Source organism: Gymnodraco acuticeps, unplaced genomic scaffold (assembly GCF_902827175.1).
Source record: "Gymnodraco acuticeps unplaced genomic scaffold, fGymAcu1.1, whole genome shotgun sequence".
Taxonomy (NCBI): domain Eukaryota; kingdom Metazoa; phylum Chordata; class Actinopteri; order Perciformes; family Bathydraconidae; genus Gymnodraco; species Gymnodraco acuticeps.
Window position 1 is genome coordinate 940,989 of NW_022991375.1, and position 24,792 is coordinate 965,780.

Sequence of the window (24,792 nt, forward strand, 5' to 3'; positions counted from 1 at the left end):
TAAGTCCAAATGGCATACGCAGGAACTCGAAAAGCCCAAACGGCGTAAATTACCGCAGTTTTGGGAACGTCCGAGGGGTGCACCGGAACCTGGTGGTAGCCCCGCACCAGATCCACCTGGAGAAAACCAGGCTTGCCCGCCAGGTGTGCAGAGAAGTCCTGGATGTGAGGGGACCGGGTAGCGGTCTGGCGTAGTGGCGTCGTCCACACGGCCTCTACGGTAGCCGGCAGGACGCTCCGCTGGGCTCCTGTGTCACAAAGGAGTCTGCGACCAGAGAGGGTGTCCCTGATGAACAGGAGCCGGTTGGATGTGCCCACGCTCGCGGCCACTACCGAGCGCAGGCCTTGGCGTTTCCCGTTACCTAGTAGGTGCAGGGAGGATGGCACATCTTCGCTTTCGCCCCGTAGCGTGCATGGTAATAACACAGGCCAGGGCTGGAGTTGCTGACGTCGGCCCCGGAGCTTCTGCTAGGTGGCATGCCTGTACCAGGGAAGGTGCTGCTGCGTGTCGGGGCCAGCACCTCCGGGGCAAAACGCTGGGTTGCCAGGAAGAACCGGTCGGCTTCTTCGGCCAAAGCGCGGGGCTCAGTAATAGCCGTGTTAGCGAGCGCTGTCTGTACATGCGGCGGCATGTGCCGAAGAAACAGTTATATGAACAAAAAATTAGGTTCTTCCGTACCCAGCAGGCTGAGCATCATCTCCATGTGGTCAGAAGGCTTGTTGTCCCCCAGGCTATGAATAGCGAGCAGGCGTCGGGCCCGGTCCGACCGTGACAGCTCGAAAGTCTTTAGCAGGAAAGCCTTGAACGCTGCATATTTATCCTGGGCAGGAGGAGATGCAATAAAGCCCACCGTCCGGGTCGCAGTGGAGCTCCCCAGCGCCGAAACAACGTGAAAATAGCATGCTGCGTCGTCAGTCACTCCGCGGAGGGCGAACTGAGCCTCCGCCTGAGCGAACCATGCAGCCGCAGATGTCTCCCAAAACTCCGGCAGTTTGAAAAAAACGGCGTTACTTGCCATGCTCGGTTCAGTCTCGGATCCTTCAACGAGACTTATGTCGGGGTCACCAATGTAGTGCCGAGAGACGGGAGTCGGAGGCGGGGTATTAAAGTTACAAGCTATACTTTTATTTAGCATCTGAACACACATGTAAACAACTTCATGCCGGGAAGCGAAGACCGGCGGAAACAGGAAGTCCGGCTCACTCAAATGTCCGTGCGGAACAATACCTCAACCCATAGATCCGTGGGTGAATAATGTCAATTACCACAAAACCACATTTAACTGTTAAGCTTTACAAGATCCCAATAGCAGGGTTTTGTTACCTTTGGTTAGAGACAGGCCACCCAAATATTTTTGGCAAAGAAGGAAGTCAGGTGCCGTATTGGGAAAAGGGTCGGTGTAGATATGCAAGTTGACTTACCTCCATGCTCCAAAATGGTGGAATGAGCTCCCCATTGAAATCAGGACAGCAGATAGCTTGCGCTTCTTCCGGCACAGACTTAAAACTCATCTCTTTCGACTCCACTTCGAGCGATAGAATTACTAACAAAGAATTGCTAACAAAGCACTTATATTATAATAAAGGACTGGCTTATCTAAAGCCAGTTGAGTAGCACTTGAAATGTTTTGGCTCTATGAAACCTGATATTTTCTTCAAGTTTGTCTAATTGTTGGTCGAATGCACTTATTGTAAGTCGCTTTGGATAAAAGTGTCAGCTAAATGCAATGTAATGTAATGTAACTTAGGTCGTAAACATACTTATATCGACCTCAACAATGACATTGTTCTTAACTTAACAAATCTGTTTTGTTTCAATTTAAAAGGGGAAGCAAGTGTTACAAAAAAGTGACTTAAGTTAGTCACTTTCCAATGTGCGGGTAGCTGCAGCTTATCTACAGCATAACAAAAGTAGTGATAACAACTGATAACGTCCATTCAATGGGCTGATAACATTTACAACTGTTGGCCTTGCAGGCTTTATGCTAAGCTAACTATCTAGCTATGGTTTTAACAGATAGTTTTAGTTCCCAAAATGTCAAACTTTTCCTTTAATTATTATTTTTAAACCAGAAGACAATATATGGAACTATTTAATCTCTTTTCTCACTACATTTCTCCACCCCAATGAGCCTGAAGTAACAATGAAATCATGTTTTCACTCAGACTCTTCTCACCTCATTGTGGGCCCCTTAGCACCAACCACTTAGATATTTGTATTCAAGGTGAAATAGCTTAAGCCGAGATGAAGGCTCAAAAAGCATCTACATGTTAAACAGTGATTAAAATTGCATAGATTTCAGACTTTAAGGTAGAAAATATTCAAATGTGGCGCACTGTGATTGAAGGAACTTGTGATTGGAGTTGTTTGCCGTTGTCTTCCAAACACTTTGTGCACCGCCCGACCCTCCTCCTCCTCTCACATTAACACGATTCTATCATTAACCCCCACGCCCCACCTACTGCATAATAGCTGGAGCTGGATGCAGGAAGCAGAGAATAACAATGTGTTCCCTTTCTCTTTTCTTGAGGAGCATCTTGAATGAATGATTGATGTTAGGGGAGCTACATCAGAAGGATATAATCACGGTCTAACGAATGCAGAGCCTTAAGAAATATATACTGGAGGAATGCCATAAATATATAAACACACCATATATTAATATATAAGTAGAGCAATGAATATTCAAAAAGAGGGAAATAATATAATCTATGCCCCTCCACGCAATGCATTATGTTTACCCAGGAAAAAGGTAACAACAGATTCCAGATTCAACCCACCTCTCTGTTTCCTCTACACCTCACAAGTTATTTTCCCCAACCCAAGATTAAACAAAGTCATGTTCATTGTCAGTGGCTAAACAAATAGCAATTCTCTGTGAGTGACATGTGTTTTGTGTGGAGATGTGCAACGCCAGCGATGGGAGATAACTTCATTTCCATGCTTTGAGCACAGATGAGGGGGAGACAGTTAGTCCATGTTCAGTATATGAGCACCTTTCATGGGACAAATGGAATGTCAATCAAGCGTCGGTACACAGATGCATTTTCCCGGTGGAGCCCGAGATGCTTTCTGGAGATGCAGCTCTGTTGTTCCAACTCTACTCTGGGTGCACTGGGAATATTTTGTCCTTTTACCCCTGCTCATCCCCTCGCTCCATCTCAGATCCCCTGGCTATTAACAATTCTTTCTGCTCCCCAAGTTTGCCTCTTTAGGCTTCCCCGATTTTCCACATTTATTCCTTTATTTTATCTTGTAGGCTACGTTAAGTTTCAGACTCTCAATTTGTCTTTTATTTCTTCTTTCTCTATTTAACCTCTCATGTATTTAGAATTTTTGTCCGTCTCTCCTTTTCTGACAATATTAGGGACTGTGCAAAAAAAAACTAAGGAAGGGGGAATGATATTCATATGTCATTATTATAGAACTTCTCTCAGACAACAAATATATTAATGGAAAACATGATAAAGAGATGCTAATCAAACAGTTATCTACAGAATGAGTGAGCTTGTCTCAATCGGCAACCCTGTCTCCTGGAAATAACCTATAATCTGCAACAGCATTTTTTTATGGAAAATAAATATCCACTGGATTATGCCTTATGAAATATTGCTCATTCACTTTAAAGCAAGTCTAAAACGTAAAGTAAAATTCTCTCTGACAGGGAGTTTTCTTTTTTTCCTGAAAAGTATCTAAGCTTACAATGCAGTATCCACTTTTAATGAATAAAGCATGCTTAGGAAATGTTCTTTCATAAAAAAAAGGTCAGTAACGCGCTCGGTCTCAAAATGAAAGATGTGGAAATCATGATACATGTTGCTTTAGCTTCATTCAAAAGTCACATTTGTAAGCTATTTGATAAATATTGTTTTTTTAACAATAAATCCCATCAAAAGCTAACCTCATCTCACTCATCATTTGTACCCAGTCCCTAACTCCTATCCTCCATATTTTGTGATTCTACCCCTAAAATTCTTTATTTCTGACACTTTTGCACAAAATATCCAATTATTTTTAACACCACAAACTACTCTAACATTTCCCCTATCCCTTGTGCACTTTACCTTCATCCACCCTATACAAAATAAATGTGGACCTAAAGGTGGATTGAGAAGAAATGTTTCCACTTCCGAGACTTTGATATTAAAAACATGACAAGCCATTCAGTTGGTAAAGGTGCTTACTCAAGGGAACGCAGAGTGTTTATTCTTTGATTAATTTGCTTGAAGGAGACCTGAAATCCCCCCACTCATGAATATGTGGATGACAAGGAGATTTCACTGTGGTGACAAGTTATCTAAACTACAGGGCAAAACGATTATGCTAATATCAGGATGTAGTCATCAATCATCTTGTGTCAATGTGGTGTCAAGGCATCACGTTCCCGATCCCCCCTCTGGCCATAGCACTGAGTGTAGGAGTGTGTTTATGGGACATGCAGATGTGTGTTTGTTTGGAAAAGAAAATTGATCACATTCTCATTACGCCTGGGGATTATTGGTGGGGTTGCTTTTGCGTTTGCGTGGAGCTGTTCTCCTGGATAACAGTTGGAAAAAAATGGGAGGGGATTAATTAGGTGAGTTTCTTCATCTTGATATGAACACCGGGCTACACACACACACACACACACACACACACACACACACACACACACACACACACACACGCGCACACACACACACACACACACACACGCACACACACACACCACACACACACACACACACACACACACACACCACACACACACAACACACACACACACACACACACACACACACACACACACACACACCGAGAGTCCGGGCTGACGTCAGATCGACGCGCCTTAAAACCAAAGAGCGCATAACAGGAAGATGCATGGTTTGATCACACACTCTCGCTTTGGATTGTAAGATAGCACGGATACAGTAGAAGCTGCAGTGGACGAGCTGAAAGGGAAGCCAGGAACTTGTATCGGTATTTTTCTCTTGGTGCGTAAAATGAAAGTGGCGCGTAAATGTCTGCGCGGTAGATGATATTTTTTTTAGAAGTTTACTTGAAAACTAAATTGTGAGCTAGCTTCAGAGAAAAAGTCTCCTTTTGGCACGGATGCAGTTGGATATTGCCCCAGGTCCGCGCTCCTGCTATTGATCTTATTTCAGCCATGGCTTACTCTCAGCTGGGATACTCCTACTCCACCACACCTCAGGTAGTCAAAATGTTGTTACATGTTTCCTTCAAGTTTTAACAGACGACATTTTACATTATTATTAGTAATTATCGATTGATTTATTTGACATTTTAGAAAAACTGAATGAGAAGATCTAAGGCGTATAGCCTCTTAAAACAAGGAAAGACCAAATAAAACACCAGTTGAAGAACTAGATTTGTACTGTAGATGTTTGTTTTTGCAGTTAACTACTACTAAATATACTTTTTATTGTACTGGTTTTCGAGAATGTGAACTTTCCTTTCTGTAACTTTCTCAATTGTAATGTTATGGGACAAATAAGCTTAATTTTGCATTTATCTTGCCAAAGTTTCTGATGACCCCCGGCTCTCTGGCCGGTTGTCTGGAGTCGGGAACTCCTCCGCCTCACACGGTGCTGCGCTCCCCGGCCCACCAGCTCACCTCTGGCCCCGGCATTGGAGTCTACAGCGGAACGTATCCAAAGAGCCAAGGTTACTATAACACCTGCTCCAGCGACGCCACCGCCCTCTACTCCAGAGTGAGTCCACTTCACGTTAATTGATACCATCATTTTCACTTTGGACAATGCGTAATTGCGCACAATAGTTCTGGCACAGGCGAGAGTGAAAACGAGTGACCCTGTATTTTTTTGAAGGCTGTATGTTATCAAGTAAAAAGGTGAATTCAGGATAAGTCATCCTTAAGTATCAGAGGGGATTTCTGTGAACAATATAACATCTGAATACATGTATATTTATATTAGTCATTTGATAATATTTTCAGGCACCACTAGATCCCAAAGATGGAGCTGCATCTGTGGGGACATCTCATACTCCTGGCTACTATCCCTATGAATATGCACTTGGACAATATCCATATGACAGATATGGGTAAGTGAAAGTCTTTTAAACCTTAAACTAAATGGTAATCTCTTCAATAAGAACTAATCACTCTCTAAAAAAAAATATTTCAACTGACTGCAGTGATGTTTGTAGAGACCTCCTATTTGCTGTTTTCTCTTGGCATCATTATATACATACTGGAATAGTACTGGTACAAGGATGTATACTTTTTTTAGGGAATTTATAGTATTGTCTCTCTACCAAGACATCTTTAATATATATTATTTAATTTAATTTAATTCATTTTATGTATTTATTTGATAAGGTTCATGAATACAAATACATTAATCTCAGAATAGAGAAGAGTTGATTTATGCCAGATTTGAGATAATGGTTCATTTCCATCTGCAGTCCTAAGGCAGACATAACAATCAACAAACACTAAAAACATTGCATAAAAGTCAATCGTTACCCATAAATTATAAGGCCTTTCCTAGTAAAAGCACTTATTGTTGATACGACACAGCTAAATAATATTACAATTGTTATCATTTCTCTCAGGTATTCCAGCTCTGACGGTGCTTCCCGTCGTAAAAACGCCACCCGAGAGACCACCAGCACCCTGAAGGCCTGGCTGCAGGAGCACCAGAAGAACCCCTACCCCACAAAGGGAGAGAAGATAATGCTCGCCATCATCACCCGGATGACCCTCACACAGGTAGCTTTCTGTTACATAAGAAAGTCACTCTGAAGTTTAGTTGCCTGAAAAATGTTGTCTTGTTTTTCAAGGTATTTAGCGTAATTTGCCCTTTCCTTGTTTTTTTTCTTTACACTACAGTATGTTTAACGTCCTATTTGTATTATTTTCTGTTCCTCTCTGACATGCCATCTCTCCCTCCTTCAGGTGTCAACGTGGTTTGCTAATGCACGCAGGAGGCTGAAGAAGGAGAACAAGGTTACGTGGTCACCGCGGCCTTGTAAAAGCTCTGATGACCGAGGCTGTGATGAAGACAGCGATGAAGCGGAGAAGCCACTTAAAAGTGACAAAGACCTTCCTGGTAAGCAAGACCTACTCAAATCAATCTGTCAATAGATTAGCATGTGCAGACTTCCTGTGATCTGTATGATTCATTATTGCAGATCAACAGTGTGCAGACCTGCAGAGCGACCTTGAGGACTTCGACCTCCTGGAGTCAGATGGTTCTGATTGTGAACCGAAGCCACAGTTTCTACGTGAGGACAGTGACGCAAACCCAAACACAGAACTCTCACACGGGCATCTCGCACACAACCCAGACAACACACGGCACGGAAAAGACAGATTGTCCCCAGACTGTCCCCAGACTGTCCAACAGCAAAACAATACCTTCTATGCTAATCCAGACCCTCGAAGTACAGAGAGCAAGCCCAAAATCTGGTCCATCGCTCACACTGCTGCGTCATTGGACGGCAGCTTGCAGCCAGAATACCCCCCCTGCATGCTGTCGTCGACCGGGTCCTTGTCTCCTGGGTATCCATCAAACATGGCGCTCACCAAGGCAGAGAGGGAACAGGAGTCGCCAGTCGCCTCGCTCAGAGAATGGGTGGACGGAGTTTTCCACGGTCCTCCTTTCCAGCAGCCCAAACCAGCTGATGTGTGGAAAGGCTTAAATGATGCCATGATAGACAGCCGGACAGTCCTTTGAACTTGTGAAGACTACGTCATCATTGTAGTCCAACCAACACATCATTGACGGAATATTTCAAAGACTGATGAACTTTAAAAAAACAATATATTCTGTCTATATTTTGTTGTCGTGACTTGAACCAATTCACCATTCGCAAATAGCTACCCCTCAGTTACTGTTGTTACGTCTGTCAAACTTCCATTTTCAAACAGCAAATTACCTTTAAAGTTTAACACATTTTTTAAATCAATGGGTCCAGACAGAAGTAGAAGAAAAGCCGCTCTCTCACAACCAGCAAACAACCATCGCATATGCCATCTGATATGCCATATAACAGACTTCCTCTAATGGCTAGCTTGCTAATTAACATAATGTTCAGACTGTTTCAATGTGTCTTAAATATGCATGGCCACATACAGTACCTGCTGTAATACTAAGAGAAAGAGATTTTAAAACTGTATGTACTCAGCAAAAAGTCAGCATATATTCACCAGTTGATGATCTAGGAAACATTTATCCATATGATAAAACATTATCCCAGGTATTGTTGACTCTTGGGTTTAAACTTCCCCAAATCTGGTCATGAGATGCTAACATTAGCCACACATTTAATTGCATATAATACTGACTTCCACACAATGCAATACAGTGGATATTCTAGTTGTTTAAAGCAACATTGTGACCAGCTAGAGGCATAAAGCAACATTGCAAACCCACCAATAATTATGGTTAATGCTAATTTATGATAAGTTCCTTGGCTTTGCAAGTCACTGTTCACTTTTAATTAGCCCTTAGCTAACTGGACACTCTAATGATTGCAGTGCAAAGCATTCAAACAGATTAATCTAGCGTATTTCTTAAACTTATGCTTGTGTTTTTGTGTTTCCAAGGTAAAAAAAAGACACCACTCTCCAAACTCTTAGCAGTATTTCTATTTCTCCAGTTCTATATGCATGTGGAAACAAGTTTGACAGAATTTTGCACGGTTACATTTGGTCTGATTGGCCAATGGTTATGTGGGGTAGGGGTTTAGCGAATGGTAAATTACCAATCCTATTTTGACATTTTGAAAGGCCCCAACCCTCTCCCAACTTGCTAACTCTTTTGGTCCCCATCTTTGGTTAAATGTCTTTGAGCAAACTGTGTCACCACACACATTCCTGCAGCAAGGTTGTACGGATCACACACACATGAAAAACATACAATATTGTACACTTGCACTATAGCCTGCACAAGCACTGAGTCACAAAAATAAAAGGTGTATTCCGTAGCATGGCAAAGATCTCTGAGTGTGCGCTTACATTAGCTGTCCACTGTGCAGGAACCATCAGTGGTATCAGTTGGGTTGATGTGAATCCTGTTTGGGAATAGTGAAATATACCTACACAGCTGTGGGTAAATGTGTGTGTGAGTGTTTGTGTGTATGTGTGTGTGTTTTGAGTGAGGGAAAAGGGGGGAAGTGGGTGGTATTCAGCCGTGACTAATGGAAACACACAGAGGAGGGTGCTGCTAAATTGTTAAATCGATGCCACTTCCACCTCGGCTCCAGATATAGCTGCAATCAGCGATGCGTCCCTTTTCATTAGGCGGCTTTTGACTTTGTCAACCTGGGACTGCAAGAAAATCCACCACGCACAAAATGCTTCATAAAACCTCTTAAGTAATTTTGAGTAAGTGTCACATCTTTATCCACTTCAGTGAGCTTTTCATACAACCCGTAATAAAAAACAGCATTGAAACAAACAGAGAAATAAGACTAGCATCATTAGGCCTAAATAATTTATAAAAAATAAATCCCCATCAACTTCAATTATTAAAGAAAACTTCACAAAATTAGCACTTTAACCAACACTTTCTGAAACAAAGCACAACAGGAAACAGTGAGAAGTTGTTGTTTTTTTTTCACCCCCCATCTTTTCCTGCTGTTTTCGATTTAGGAACAGTGATAAAGTATTTATCAGAACAGAGGAGGGATCTTCCTGGGCTTTGTATGGAATTAACCATTTCAGATTAAATAATTCAGGAAGAATTCAACCGAGAATTTCATTCTGTTTCTGCCTCATAAATAAGTCAGATTTAAGATGATAAATAATGACATCTGACTTCTTATTTCGGTAAAGTTTTCTTTCTTCCTCTCGCTGTCCGACAGGATCTCATTGTGGCTTACTGCAGATATATTTTCATGTTTTGGCTCAATTTCATTCCCTTTTCTATATAGGTTAAATGTACTTATATTGATACAATTTTGTTTTCTTTTAACAAAAAGCTTGAGGGTGGATTTCGCATCAAAGGAGGAGGTTGTGGTGTCATGAAGGATGTGGAATGGCACTCAGAAAAGAGGTTGACCTGGTGCTGAGTGGGGTTAACAGATATAAGGTTAGATGTGTTCTCACCTCTGGCTGTTTCAGACATGACTTGTCACTTGGGCAAAGAGCATGCGGAAAACTGCAAAAGTGCATACAGTATACTGTAAATCCACTGCAATCCACTGAGAAGCACTAAATCACACCTAACCTCTGGCTTTTAAAATAAGAATTAGTAACATGAAAAACCCTCAAATCTATATGGGTTTGATATGCAATTGTGTAAGTATTTAACTTTAAGTTTCCATTTTATCAATAATCTACCACATCCTTTTCAATAGATTTCCATGTTGAAGTCAGATCGAGTTTAAAGAGAAATACAAAATGTTCAATAACAGTTTTGAGGTACTCTTGGGAAGCTAAAAAACATTTAAATATCATGACGCATTTTCCGATTTCCAGATTTTCGAAAAAATGTAAGTCTGACATTCATTCTCATTTTAGTTCTTTTTTAACGGCAACTAACTTGCTTTCAAGCTCCGACCTACAGTATATGTTCCAAAGATGTGTAAAAAAGATGGCATGAACGTCAAAATTAGGAAAGTAAGCAAGTATAGAATTATGATGCAAAATACTGTAAAATTTAGACAAAGACAGTTTTTGGCTGGAATTTAACATGTTTCCTGGTGAGATGAACCCTCAATTCTCTCTTTTTACCTCCACATTCTTCCTCCACTGACAGCTGACACTTTATTGCCTCTTTATTCCTCATTCTTACCATCACCCATCTTCTTCCTCTTTTCCTTCACCCCACATCTCATTCCCCCTCCTCCATACCCTCCCACCCCCTTTGCCTCTCCCTTTCTCCTTCCCTCACCTCTGTCTGCTCTCCACACACAAGCAAGACACTCAGCAGCCACTCTGACAAGAAGGCCTGCTCTCTGGTCCATATAATGTGATTAAGCCTCAGTGTGTTGCTTTACAGGTCGGAGGGTGTAAGAGCCACTGTTTACTTGTCTGGCTCACACCACCAGGCATTGTGTGGCCTAAGGGAGAATTGACACAGGGTATAGGGGTGGTAGGCAAAGGGCACTCAAAAAAAGTTTTTTTTCAATTAATTGTTCAAACTACTCATCCTATACTCTGTGGCCCTTTTTCGTGAGTGAAAAGTCTGAAGGAATGTCTGCACAGGAAGTATTGACAACTTCAAATTACTCCTCTATGCACCCTCCGTCTGACACCTATTTCCTTTCAACACTGTCTGAGCCTCCCTGGCACGCTCACACACACACACACACACACACACACCCTGGCATACATATACACATAGTTCTAAGTCTCTTGCGTCTTGTCACACACACTTTGGTTTCCCGGGGCTATCAAAGTGCTGAGTGCAAACTCTCTCCTCCAAAAACTGTCACATGTCGCCAGAGGTGTCTCGCTCCCCGCGGTAACCCTCTGAGCTCCTGGCACAAGTACAAGTCATTATTTCCATGGTAAAGGTCAGAAGCTGTGTCACCTGACTCTGAAGTGGAGCAGTGTGGAGACGCCCCGAGACAACGACCAAAGGTCAGTTTCCTGTTGGCTTCTCATACAGTAAGTATAGATGTGAGGAGGACAGAGCTGATCCCAGATCTGCGTGCGAGCCCCTTTTGGTCACTGTGGCTTCTAAACGAGGAGGTTCAGATAATTGGCTGCAGGGAGCTCCATAATGAGCCTGAGGGTCTGTAATGTGACACATCTTCAAGGAGACATATTTTAATAGGGCAATTACGGCGTCAAGGAGGATGTTTTGTGTAGAGTGAGTGATTGTTGTGGAGGGGCGCTGTGTTAAGAAATTCAATGGCATTTAACTCCATTATCTATCGTGTGGCTCACCAGTGAGGAGACTTTAAATATCATTACAGTCTTATCTTTGAAAGGACTGAACAAACAGTGCAGGTCATATTAGGGTTAAAGGAACAGTTCACCCCAAATCACAAATGTATTTTTCTTCTCTTGTAGTTTTATTTCTCTATATCTAAAATGTATTTTGTTGGAAATGTGGTCTGAGAGATGTTTGCCTTCTCTCCGATATACTCAAACATCACTCAGCTTGTGGAGCTGTAATTGCAATACATAAATGTTTTCAAAGAGCAATGCCTATTTCCAGAAATCACAACTTGTTTAATCAAGATAATCAACAAACTTGGTGTGAGCAGTTTCATGTAGGAACTATTTTCTTTATACAGAACGACACCCGACAGTTGGATCCACCCGCAGAAGGAAGCCTGCATTTCCTCAGCTAGCTAAAGCTCATTTGAGGGAAAAGCCATTACATTTTACATATTGAGCTTTCAAGTAAACAAGCATCTTGTCCATGAGTAGATGCACATGTCCTGCATGGGCTATGATACGATTGCTGTGTGTAGAAAGAAAATAGTGACAATAAACTGGTCACCACGAGTATAGGGTTATGATTTCTGAGAAAAGAGACATTGATGGTGAGTTCTTCGAATATTTATTTGGCACTTTGAATACTGTAAGACAAATGCCATTTAGTACCATTATATTGGATAACAATCTCTATGGTCTATTTAGGGTGAACTGTCCCTTTAAGAGTTGTATTTGCAATTATATCTCATTATGCTGAAAGAAAGTGTGTAACTGGATGTAGACCCCTGCGGTGATTTGACAGTTTAAGGTTGAACCCATGAATGAGTCTGTGTGCAAATTGTTTGAATCAAATTTGATAATCTGGAGTTACTTGACGATGTAAAAGAATATTTTATTATGCCGGCTGATGCATTTAAGAGCAGTGAATAATTAAACAGGGCGGTTAAATCCAGCACAAAAACACTGCACTGTTTAATTCAGCACAATTCATATGCTCAGTTTCATCTGAAGATTTTGCCCCGGGCAATGCCTCCAACTCAACCAACCACCACCTCTGAACCACTCAGACCTACCAACCGCAAGACCGACCAGTCAGCTCTCTGACATGGACCCGGCTCGCCTGCCTCATTTTAACAATGCACCTCTCTCCCCTTCAATCATCCAAAGTGGTCTGACTATAGATGAGGTTAACTACAGCATAAGCCTCACTTCCAGGAGTCACCAGGGCCAATTATGTCAGCCTGACTACTCTTCCCAACCTGCGCTCCATGGTGTGGAAAATGCAGTTCCACTGGCTGCATCACTGGGGACAGAACAGGCCAGTGCTGTCTGGAGCCGGAGCCTAGCGAAGGCCAATTTGGCATGCAGAGGTCTATGGAGAATAGGCCCGATGAAATATATATATGATCTTCTTCAAACATGTATTGTTCCGCGCTGCTGTGTCTTATCAGGCTGGCTCCCTCCTGATGTCCTCCAGGCTTGGCAGAGCAAGACTCTACATCGCAGATTGTGTGGGACCGATGCACAAGGAATGCTAAAGTTCTCTCAGTGCATCTTACAGTAAACAGTAGAGAAGAGCCTGCTTATTGGTTAAGTTCAAAGCAATGCTTTTGTTTAAAGGTGCAGTGCAACTTTCATCCAATATTATTATTATTTAATTTCAGAGCAATTAATAGTTATTTTGCACAGAAACCTTTTTAAAACAAAAAGCTTTGGTTTGTGCTTGAGAAAACTATTAATTTTATTTCTGTACAAAGCAGCCTTTCACTGTCTTTCTAGTACCAGACCAATCTCATCTGCAGGACACTGCTGACCTCTGCCTGTCAAATGTGGAACTTCATCTGGCAATTTAACCCTTCTCTTGCGTCAAAATTGACCGGTGTGTTTTGCACAGTGATATCTCTGGAACACCCGATCCAATTTTGATGGTTGACATATAATTTGAACAGTCAGAGCAAGTATAATCCAGGAGTGACATACAGAATGACACCAGGGGTGAATTTCATGTTATAATTTTGCAGTAAGTTCAAAGATAGTGCATACTGTACATTACTGTATATTATAGAAATGCTTGCCATGTAGGCTGTGTTTACTGGAGATGGAAATGCTTTAGTTTTAGTTGTAGCTGAGATTCTTCCCGTTCCAATGATGTAAGGGATGTATATTGATTTGATACAAGCAAGCCAGTGTTTCATTGTGTACTTTCAACTACAGTATAGCCTATGGTCCGGACCCACTGGTGGGCCCATCAAGTTCAGCATTCACTGCATTCACTGTGATGAATATAAAATAAGACACTGATGCTGTTTTCCTCAATGATCATTTAGAGAAAAATAAATATTCAGGGCTCCTCTCCCTCAGGGGCCTCTCCCTGGTCTGTTGACTGTTGGTCAGGCTCATAGTCTGGATCGCTGTTGTCTTCCATTTCTGAGACATCGTCCTCTATGTCTGGTTCAATCTCCTTTTCATCTGGTTCAAAACATTTGTCCAGAGCCTCTCTGACAGAAAATCGCCTAATCGGTCACCTACTCATTGTGTCAATGAGTTAAATGTGAGCAAGGCACAAATATAACTGCACGAGACAGTAATGGAGGGGCATTTACTGCGAGTAAGTGAAAGGTTTTTCTTTCTCGAGCTCGCACATGTGAGAAGGTACACTGTAAGACCGAACAGTACAAGCTTCTTGAAGAATATGGGTTGTTTTAACCCAAACATTTATAAAAGTTATTTCACCGCAAATTTTCTGATGACTATGAACTGATTTGTAATATTGTGTATGCAGTATTACTTACACAATACTGGGGGAGGGGGGGGGGGGGGGGGGTGCTAGTGTGTGTTAAGATGAGAGATAAAAACCATCCCTTGATTGCAAAGTTAATGCAGACTACCTTTGCCCTGCAGCACAATGAGATCATCAATGAGCTACCTGTTGGAGAGACCCTGGAACGCTGGCCTGCCTTGACAATGGAGTCAGGTGAAAATATTTTAGATATTACAACTATATAATAATTTTGTGTGCCTTTGTCACTGATAACTTGGCATGTTTACTCAGATTTAGCATGTCATGTTTCTGTTTATCTCTGCTGCCTTCAGTCCACATATACATTGTACTCTGAATTAAATAGTCATTTTATATGTTGGCAGATTTGTGCAGAGTTTCACAGGATAACGAACATCAACCTGAAGAACTACTTTTACGCGGAGTTGGATCGGCATGCTGTTGAGCTTGTTCAGGAAGAAGGCGCCACGCAAAGGCGAAGTGTCTGAAGTTCAGCTCTTCACCGCCTATGACCTCCAGGTGAGGTTAAGCCTCTTGGTGTTTTATTATCATACTAGAGTGGATTTTCTGTGTGTGTTGGGGGGCGGGGGGTCAGCCTGATAGATTTAGATGTATTATTAAGATACTTGTGTTTGGGGAGGGAACAGCAGTGTTAATGTTATTGCACCTTGTTGTTGTGCTAATGAGATACAGGTGGGATCGCAGACGCCTCAATTGCTTCAAAATAGTAATCTCTTCAGTCATGGAAGAGCCCTTGTGATATAAATTGTTGTGTGGCTATGCTGTTAAGCATCCAAAGTAAAACAAAGATATGTTTTCGCATTCAAGGATCAAGGTGACATCCATAGCCGACGTGCTGCTCTCCTCCCTGCCTGGATTTCTGCATGAGGATGACTCCAGGTTTCTGAGGCTGTGGCATGTAAGTCAGCATAATAACTGTTTTCAATGTATGTGACAGATCATCAAAAAATATAGTTTATCTTATAAATATACATACACACACATACACACAGACAGACACACACACACACACACACACACATATAGACACACATACATAGACACACACATACATAGACACATACACACATACAAACAGACACACATAGATACACATACACAAACACAGGCATACACTCACACACATGCAGACACATACACACACAGATACGCACATACACACATACATAGACAGACACAGACACACACACAGATACACACACATAGACACATGTACACATACACGCATAGACAGACACACACATAGATACACAGACAGATACACATACATACACATACACACGCAGACACACACACACACACACATAGACACATACATAGACACACACATAGACAGACACACATAGATACACAGACAGACACACATACACACGCAGACACACACAGATACACACACATAGACACACACACATAGATACACAGATACACACACACACACAGATACACACACATAGACACAGACACACACAGACACACACATAGATACATACACATTGACACACACACACATACATAGACACACACATGCACGCAGACACACACACACACATAGACAGACACACACATTCACAGACACACACACAGATACATAGACAGATACATACACACACATATATATATATACATAAACACACATAGAAACACATACACACACATAGACAGATACACACACAGACACACATATAGACACACACAGACAGACACACATACATACACAGACACCCATACATACACAGACACATACACACAGACAGACACACATACATACACAGACACACACAATCAAGAGAGGGCTTTCTTTCCTGCAGCATCAGTGTTCAATACAAAATAATCTCTAGTGTTCCCCATATATTTTTGCATGTGTAGTAGGGAGAGATTATACTGTAAATATATATTCAGTTTCCAGTTTATTAGGTACAACTAGCTAATAGTAACAGTCTAATACAGTGATAAAATAAATCCTACCCTTATGAAGATTATACATGTTTTTTCTGTAGAAAGAATTTATGTCAACTAATTGGTTATTTCAGAGGCTGAAGTTTCTGGTGCAATGCGAATAGGCGTTTCCTTAAACCCACGTTATGCACAAAACATTAGGTTATTTGATGTGATATGTCACTGATGTATTTTTCAGCAAACATATTTCTGAGATAGCTAAGGCAATTTGGGGTAATAGGTAACGTGTATCTGTTCTTGTCATCAGGTGGAGCAGTCTGAGGATCCAGAAATAGATGACGTCGCGGTCGGACTTCTCCAGATCAGTGCCAGGTCAACAAATGCCACGCTCTTCTGCCCAGAGAAGATCGCTGTTGTCATAGAGGGGGACAAAGTTATGGAACTCCCCACACTGGCTGAGGCATTCATCCATCTTTTCGCACTGATCTATGCCCTCCATCTGAGTTACCCAAAAGAGTTGGCAAACACTTTCGACTTCATCCAGAAAGTATTGATGGGCCTGGATGAGGGGAACATGAGGCCCAGGGTATTGAGCCTAAAAAATGAGCTTCTCACATTGTAGTCATCACACAATATAACACACACACACTCCCTTGTGGCTGGACGCTGGCATTGTGCCCCACACACACCACACTCCCTTGTGGCTGGATGCTGGCGTTGTGCCCCACACACACATACACACACTCCCTTGTGGCTGGACGCTGGCATTGTGCCCACACACACACACCACACTCCCTTGTGGCTGGACGCTGGCATTGTGCCCCACACACACACACACCACACTCCTTTGTGGCTGGACGCTGGCGTTGTGCCCCACACACACATACCACACTCGCTGGCGTTGTGCCCCACACACACACACTCTTTAAATCTGCTCTATGCATGGTAATATGTGTTACTGTTCAAGTTTGTTTGTAAATGTTAAAAAAGGATGGAAAACATTTTCACATAAATGTTGATACCTTACAATACATATTCTACACACACACACAATGTTCTCGGTTTACATCCTGCACTTTAAATCTGTTCATTGAAAAATGTGTTACTGTTCAGCTTCAAGTTGAAGGACTGTTTCCCATACATTATTTTATACTTTAAAAAAAAAAAAATCTGGATATTTGTCAAGGCCTTAGCACTCTTTAATTTATTTTGTATTTAAAAGTTAGTTATTTGCTATAATTTATATATATTGTTTGGTAAAGTGTGTGTCACTTAATAAAACAGTAATTTGCATTTAAATTGTCAGTTTTAAAGTGCTTTTTAATGTTTAGTCAAAATGTTAACTTGGGGATTTTGAGTTACAGTTAACTAAAATGTTCGATGTAATCGGTTTCAACAAACGTTTTAAGTATTCGACATTCCGTTTTGAGTACTACTCAATTGAAAAAAAAAAAAATGCATATTGGGGTTTAGAGATAATACAAATATTTAAGTTAAATCTACCTGATTTTCATATCTACTGTGCTAACAAAATAGCTAGTTGAAGAGATATGAAAATGTTTAAGTTAAAGATACTTGATCTTTATATGTACAGTGTTAACAAAAATTATTAGTTTAAATAACTTAATATATCCATGTTTCTTTAACTTAAAACAATATGTTTGTCACTTAAAAATTACTAGTAAATAGAACTCAATTGATAAGATTATACTTGAACTTAAAACATTTAAGTTATGGTACTCAAAAATGTCGATGTAATCAGTTTCAAAAAAACGTTTGAGTTCTATTAACTTGTCAGGTTTTACAGTGTATGATACAGCGAGAGAAAGTGAGAAGTTCCCGTAACTTCGAGTAAATTGTTTTGTCTGGAAGGTGTGGGGGGACATAAGCGTGTGTGTGTGTGTGTGTGTGTGTGTGTGTGTGTGTGTGTGTTTTCCATCTGCAGGATGAACATAATACCTACCCATTCATTTTCCTATGGCGGTCAATTCTGACCGAAAACATCATGGGTGTTTCACTGTTGAATACATCACAAAAAAATCAATGCAAGTGGTGATCATCAATTGTATATGTTCAGAGGCCTAGTGTGGAGGATAACATAAGGTCTTGAGGCAATTGGATGAAAAACACAATATTTATGATAAAAAACAAAGTCACTCGGTTACTTTTGACCCGAAACGCAAGAGAAGGGTTACATAGATAACTAACTCAGTATCCCAGAATGCCTCACTGCACAGCCTGCCCAATGGAATTGGGGACATCAAGTCAAAAAAGAAACCCCTTAAAGACATATTTGTATCACCTTTTTCAACGGACGCATGGTGCACATACAGCATTGATTTCATGATGAAAAAGAATCCACTCTCAGACAGACACACGTACAACATATCATTTATTAACCAATATGGCAATTTAAACAGAGAAGCAAAGCTGAGGACATGTTTCAGTGATGATGCTTATGCTTGAATTGTAATCCACAGTAGCCACATGTGCCCACTTTTGTGTCTTTATCCTGGAGAAAGAGAGACAAACATGATAGTTATAAATTGGGACATTTGCTAAATCACTGGGTTCCTGCACTTCACTGTAACCCTGCCATCTCACTAAATATTGTGTCTGTCAATTATTGGACTAGATCAAGTATCCCTATTTAATAAATACAAGTGCACTTTAGCTACATTGAACCCTTCAATCTGATCCACAGAAACCAAGTATTGATTGTTGGTTAACTAACAATAAATAGCCACCATGACATATCATTTCTGATAAAATGCACCGGTACAACTTATCATGTTTTGTCAAAATGGACAATTGGACCACTTTAAATCATTTCATGATATAAGTAGCAGGCTCTTACCAGGTTGATGTAGACTTTGGGATGGCCCAGGGCTCCTCCACCTCCATCACATGACACCACTCTGGCCTCAACTTCAGTCACTGGCTCCTCCGCCACCAACTTGATGGCAAAGTTTGCATTCACCTAGACCCAAAGAATGTGATTTTTGTCATTATTGGCTTAATAAAAAACAGGAAACGGAGAAAGTATAATGCTCTGATTATGATTATTATCCTCTGTGCACACCATATACTTATTGTGTTGTGTGCACATAGTTTTAATAGAGTAAACTTGTATATTGTGTTTACCTTTATGTGCTGAACTTTCTTTTGTAGCAGTCGTTTGAGCATTGTATGGTGAAATGAGGAGCAGTAATGGACTCAAGAACAGGATGCTATTGTTTGACAATATTTATATAATGTAAGATACCATACAAAAGTGTGCACATGTGAGGATGTATCACAGGTGCACACACCAGCAGTGGGGCACATTGACAGGCTCGTTGTTTCTTGTCATTATAGCGAATATACATATTTTTTAAGTTTGTTTTTCATTGCTTCTCTTACCTCTTTCTGCCTGCCAACGAATCTTGCCCTCCTGGGATCCTTTTCATCAAACACCTGAGAGAAAAACACTAAACATTAGAGAAGAAGACAACAGCGGCACATCATGTTTCATATCTTATATTTAGCTCTAGATATGGGGGGGGGTTCGTTTTCTTACTCTATGTTTTGCTAGCTGAGACAAGGTGTCATTGCCTACGCTGTCATTAAAACACGAACATATGTTGAATCACTGTGTATATGTTTTCTAACAAACAAAGGCCAATTTAAAAATGTTAAGGAAAACGTTAAGGGTCAATACGAAGTGCTGTCCGATAATGGAATTAACGTTAGCTAACATTGACACAATGCTAAGCTAACGTAGGGACACCAAGTGAAAGCGATACATACGAATATGATTTAAGCTTACCTGTCCCGTGTGAGTAATGGCCTCGCCGGTAGTGGCAACCTCGACGCTGTAGCGATGAACAGGGACAGCAGAAAGCCTCAAATGTGAAACAACCACCTTAGCATTTCTAGTGAAGGACAGAACTCTCCCCATTGCGGCCGCCATGTTTACAACTGACTGGTTTCCCAAGCTGCACTGCAGAAAACACTGCTATTGGATCGACCGTGCCCTGAGATTTGCTTGCCAGGCTCAAGACACTTATGTGTAACACCTAAAACAAGCCTTTAAATTGACTCATTATTCAGCTACATGTTGTAAAAGTTAAAAAACAAAGACATTATGCATGTTTAATTTGGACAGTAAAGCAAGGTTTCACCAAAGTCAGACAATCAAATTGTCCGAGAGGCCAAACTGAGGGCATCAGTTTAGAAAATTAAACCACAAAACGGAAGTAGCTGTATCCTCACAAGCAAGAGCAGCATTACGGTCAAACTCTGGCGATATAAACCCAACATTTAGAGACTTAAAGCACATTTTAAACAACAAAGGGATCCCTGAAAGGTTTGTTTACGTTATTTAATTGTGGAATAAGACTGTGTCATGTCGGGGACTAACGCGTGTGCCGTTTTTATATCTTTCTTTGCAATGGCAGGTCAAACCCTGACATGCTGCTCTCCTTGGCAGGTCGCTTATTATGGTCGCATAGCTAGCCCAGCATCGGGCTCTACTACTGTATACATTTGTTAAAACTTGTATGTATGTCAGACAGCTCCATGCAAGGATCCATGTGTAGATAGTTGCTCATTGTTTTAAGAATAAGGCTACGTTTAACCAGTATAAGGTAAGGGTTAGCTGAATTAGCAGAGTGCAGAGTTGTGACTTTAGCCAATGGGATATTACAATAACAACAACAACAACTATTTTGCAAACAAAACACTCTAATTCGGCCACCCTTAAATTAGGAAACCACCAACTACCTTAAAGACAGGTACTCGGATGGGCCAAATTGCTAAAGTTATTCCCGGGTTTGAGGACTCATTCCTGCACCACTCGAGCAGTATTGACTCTACAGTTGACCCCTAGGATAATGGCTCACTTATTACTTTGGGTGTCAATTAATCAATAAACAATAACCCAGGGGACTACAATTAAAAATGCTTTTTTTCTTTTTCTAATATTAATTCTGCCCCCTTAACAAGGCCTTGCTTATTTTCTCTGCAGTGCCAGTGATTTTGCTGCAGACATTGACCACCATATTAAGAACATTCTATGAATCTATGTGTTCACCTTTGATATTAAAACCAGAACATCGATATTGGTAACATTTGTTTTTAGGATCCTGTCAACTTAAAATGTTCATTTCCCCGAGACGAAAGAAACACTTCTGTAATGTTTTGTATTTCTCTCAAATGTCATTTAGTTGTCTTGGAAATGTCCCAAATACTTGTAGGACTCCACCATTTCTATAATCTGGAAATGAATAACTGTACAAGGAGAGGAGTGATGATACCTAAACTCAAGGCACGTGCCAGTAGTCTTTGACACTGTTTTTCTTGCTGTTATGCAATATTTGACACATCTAAGAAAAACAAGTAAGGGCATTTATTGTTTATTTTTCTCAAATAAGAGTTAGAAAACAATAAAGAAGCAACACTTAAGTCACATCACAACATGACACTAACCAACTCCCAGACTTAAAATATGTTTGTTATGTCACAAGGTCTTGTTTAGCAACTGTAATGGCACATGAACGATATGATGATTTCTCCGTCTCTCTCTGCAGCATTTGACAGCATGGCGTCCCTCCTCTTGAAGCACCTGGCTTCCTCCCTGACCCGACAGGTGGCCCAGATGAGCCGGTTAAATCTGACCTTCTCTTCACCAGCAGCAAGCGCCTACAGAAGTCTCTGCATCCTCTCCACAGCTCCACACACGCTCCTCCTGTCGCCGACCAGAGTCAGCTCCATCCAGTGCTGCTCATCCGGCTCCTCGTCTCCGTGTGGATCCTCTCTGTTGGGACAGTGTCAGCATCTCCCCTGCAGCCAGCCCTCTGCAGGCATGAAAACCAGGTCTGCCCTGAGGAGGCGCTGCAACGACTGTTTCTTTGTACGGCGGCGGGGGCGCTTGTTTGTTTTCTGCAAGACTAACCCGAGACACAAGCAGAGGCAGGCATAACATGATAAAGAAAATTGCTTTAAGATTGTGAGAATTTTGAAAAACTGATGTGAAATAAATTGTTTGGCTAAAGACTGTGTGTAGCTCTTTTATCGCCCTTTCTGTAAACCATCATATTCTATCATTTTGGTACATTTTAAAATAGCTATGTATAATTTAAGTTTAATTAAATTACAGTTTTTTTCAATTGCTAAAACACGTTTTTTGAAAGCAGGGCTTATTTTCTCAAAACACTTAACACAATTCACAAAACCACACACAAAGTGCAAAACACCTCCTATATACTGCAAAATGAAGCACTGCACTCAAAACTACATACACACTTACCGAAACCAAACACTTCATTCATAGTACAAGACACTTTATCCAACCAACTACACACTGTGGTGCTCTATCTAAAGCACACACATGTTGTATGGTGTTCTGTATGTAGAGAATTCTGCATATAAAGATTGTTGAAGTCTACAAAAATATGTGCAGGAACACAGATATACTGTTGTTATTGGTGCAACATTCATGCACAACACATAGTTACAGTTGTGTAAACAAAAATGATGCCTCAAATACAAGGCAAAAACATGTCAAATACAGTAAATGGAAAGGAAAACTTTGAGGAAAAAGAAATACAACAAATATTTTTTTAAAGAAAACAGGAAAGAAAAGGCTGCATCTCGCCACCCAGCTGGGTCTGGCCACAGCGCCTCATCCACATGCAGAAGAAGCATGCATCCATTGACCTGACGGTCACACAGTTTCAACCGTTATGCTGCAAATAACTTTATTGCATTTGCTTAATCTTTATCAAATATGTTTTATGGCCAGACAGATTTAAAAACAAAAATAGAGCCCAAAATGTTCTACCAGGCTGGGCATTCAAACCCACTTCTCTTAGAATTTTAGATATGGCCTAGCTGCTTTAACCACTGAGCTATACAGCAGCTTAAGGTTTTCAAATCCGGCAGAACCAATCACTGGTCTGCCACATGTGGAAGCCCCTCTTTAGTTTCTCACCTGTGAGCCCAGAGTAAAACATGTTTGTGTGCACAAACTAGAGGGGGACAGCAAACACCAGTGTGATTTTGGTGACAGTACGCCTTGGACATAGTTATAGTGGGGGTGCCAAATCCGGCAGCACCAACGCCTGGTCTCCTCATATGGAAGCCCCTCTTTAGTTTCTCACCTGCTGAGCCCAGAGTAACATGCTTTAGTGTGCACAAACTAGGGGGGGACAGCAAACACCAGTGTGATTTTGGTGACAGTAGGACTATCTTGGACAAAGTTAATATGTGCAGTGTTCTGCAAAAAGTACCAAGTTGAATTGCAAATTGAGTGCAGAGCTGAACATGTGTTTAGAGTTTTGGAGATTTGAGCTGAGGTTTTGCTCTTTGAGTGTGAGATTAAATAATTCTTCTTTATGTGTCATGTCAGCAACTTAAAAAAACTGCAAGAGTATGAAATGGTAAAGAAAACACAATTAAAACAAACGCACTTTTGTTACATAGCAACGTATTTCACAGCATTTATCCGATTATAGCCAATTTGGCTTTAATTATCTAATGTAATTGTTATTGTTTGCCTTTCATGGTTAACTTGGGTCTTATATATTATCACAAAGCCTGTTTTATTTCAGATTCCTTTTCATCATTCCTCCACATGAGGGAGCCAAAGTCTTGGGTTTGGGTAAGAGCTATAAATACAGGATCCAACCATAGACTTAAAGGTCCAACCTGCCATAAGGCATCAATTTGACTCCCTTTTTCTAATGAAGTGATACCTTTTATATTAAAGGTATCACTCTATGGTCCCTATAAAATAGTCTTTGCCCATATCTTTGTAATATTGTGTCTAAAAACGATACATTTTCTTCTAGGTTAACATATTCTTGAGGTGATAAACAAGTTGTTACTCCAAAAATGTATAGCCTACTTTTCTATCATTGTATTAATACTGAAAAACAAGAGGAATCACAATGCACACAAGGGTATCGAAAGGCTGTAACGTTCAAACTACAGGCATTGAAACCTGACAGGGTTGAAAGGTGTTTGGGAACAAACACTAGGTCTCGACTGCGGGTCAGTGAGCAGCTAGATTTATGTTATTAGGTGTCTTTAAAAGAGGTGTACAACGTCAAATATCAGCATTTCGATTTTTGGTTATAAGCCACATTGTACGATGTAAATTGGCCATCTGCAGCTCCCAGAAAGTACAAAGTCAGCTTAAATGGGACAGTTGCTGTTATCTAAAAATAAAAGACACTGTTCATTGGTGGATGAA

The 24,792-nt window shown here is 41.0% G+C and overlaps 3 protein-coding genes across 3 annotated transcripts; 2 read left to right on the forward strand and 1 right to left on the reverse strand.

The window, feature by feature from the left end:
• Positions 1-5,146: 5,146 nt before the first annotated feature.
• On the forward strand, positions 5,147-7,700 carry irx4b (iroquois homeobox 4b). The gene is made up of 6 exons (XM_034241193.1): positions 5,147-5,191; positions 5,523-5,711; positions 5,957-6,063; positions 6,577-6,733; positions 6,920-7,073; positions 7,156-7,700. Exons 1-6 carry the CDS (start codon positions 5,147-5,149, stop codon positions 7,698-7,700), a joined length of 1,197 nt encoding a protein of 398 aa, XP_034097084.1.
• Positions 7,701-18,930: 11,230 nt separating this feature from the next.
• Positions 18,931-20,552, reverse strand: ndufs6 (NADH:ubiquinone oxidoreductase subunit S6). Its single transcript, XM_034240748.1, has 4 exons — positions 20,365-20,552; positions 19,959-20,012; positions 19,414-19,536; positions 18,931-19,068 (listed from the first exon to the last, which is right to left on the reverse strand). Exons 1-4 carry the CDS (start codon positions 20,506-20,508, stop codon positions 19,000-19,002), a joined length of 390 nt encoding a protein of 129 aa, XP_034096639.1. The 5' UTR covers positions 20,509-20,552; the 3' UTR covers positions 18,931-18,999.
• Positions 20,553-22,137: 1,585 nt separating this feature from the next.
• mrpl36 (mitochondrial ribosomal protein L36) lies at positions 22,138-22,518 on the forward strand. Its single transcript, XM_034240822.1, has one exon. The coding sequence runs from the start codon at positions 22,138-22,140 to the stop codon at positions 22,516-22,518; it is 381 nt and encodes a 126-aa protein (XP_034096713.1).
• Positions 22,519-24,792: the final 2,274 nt, after the last annotated feature.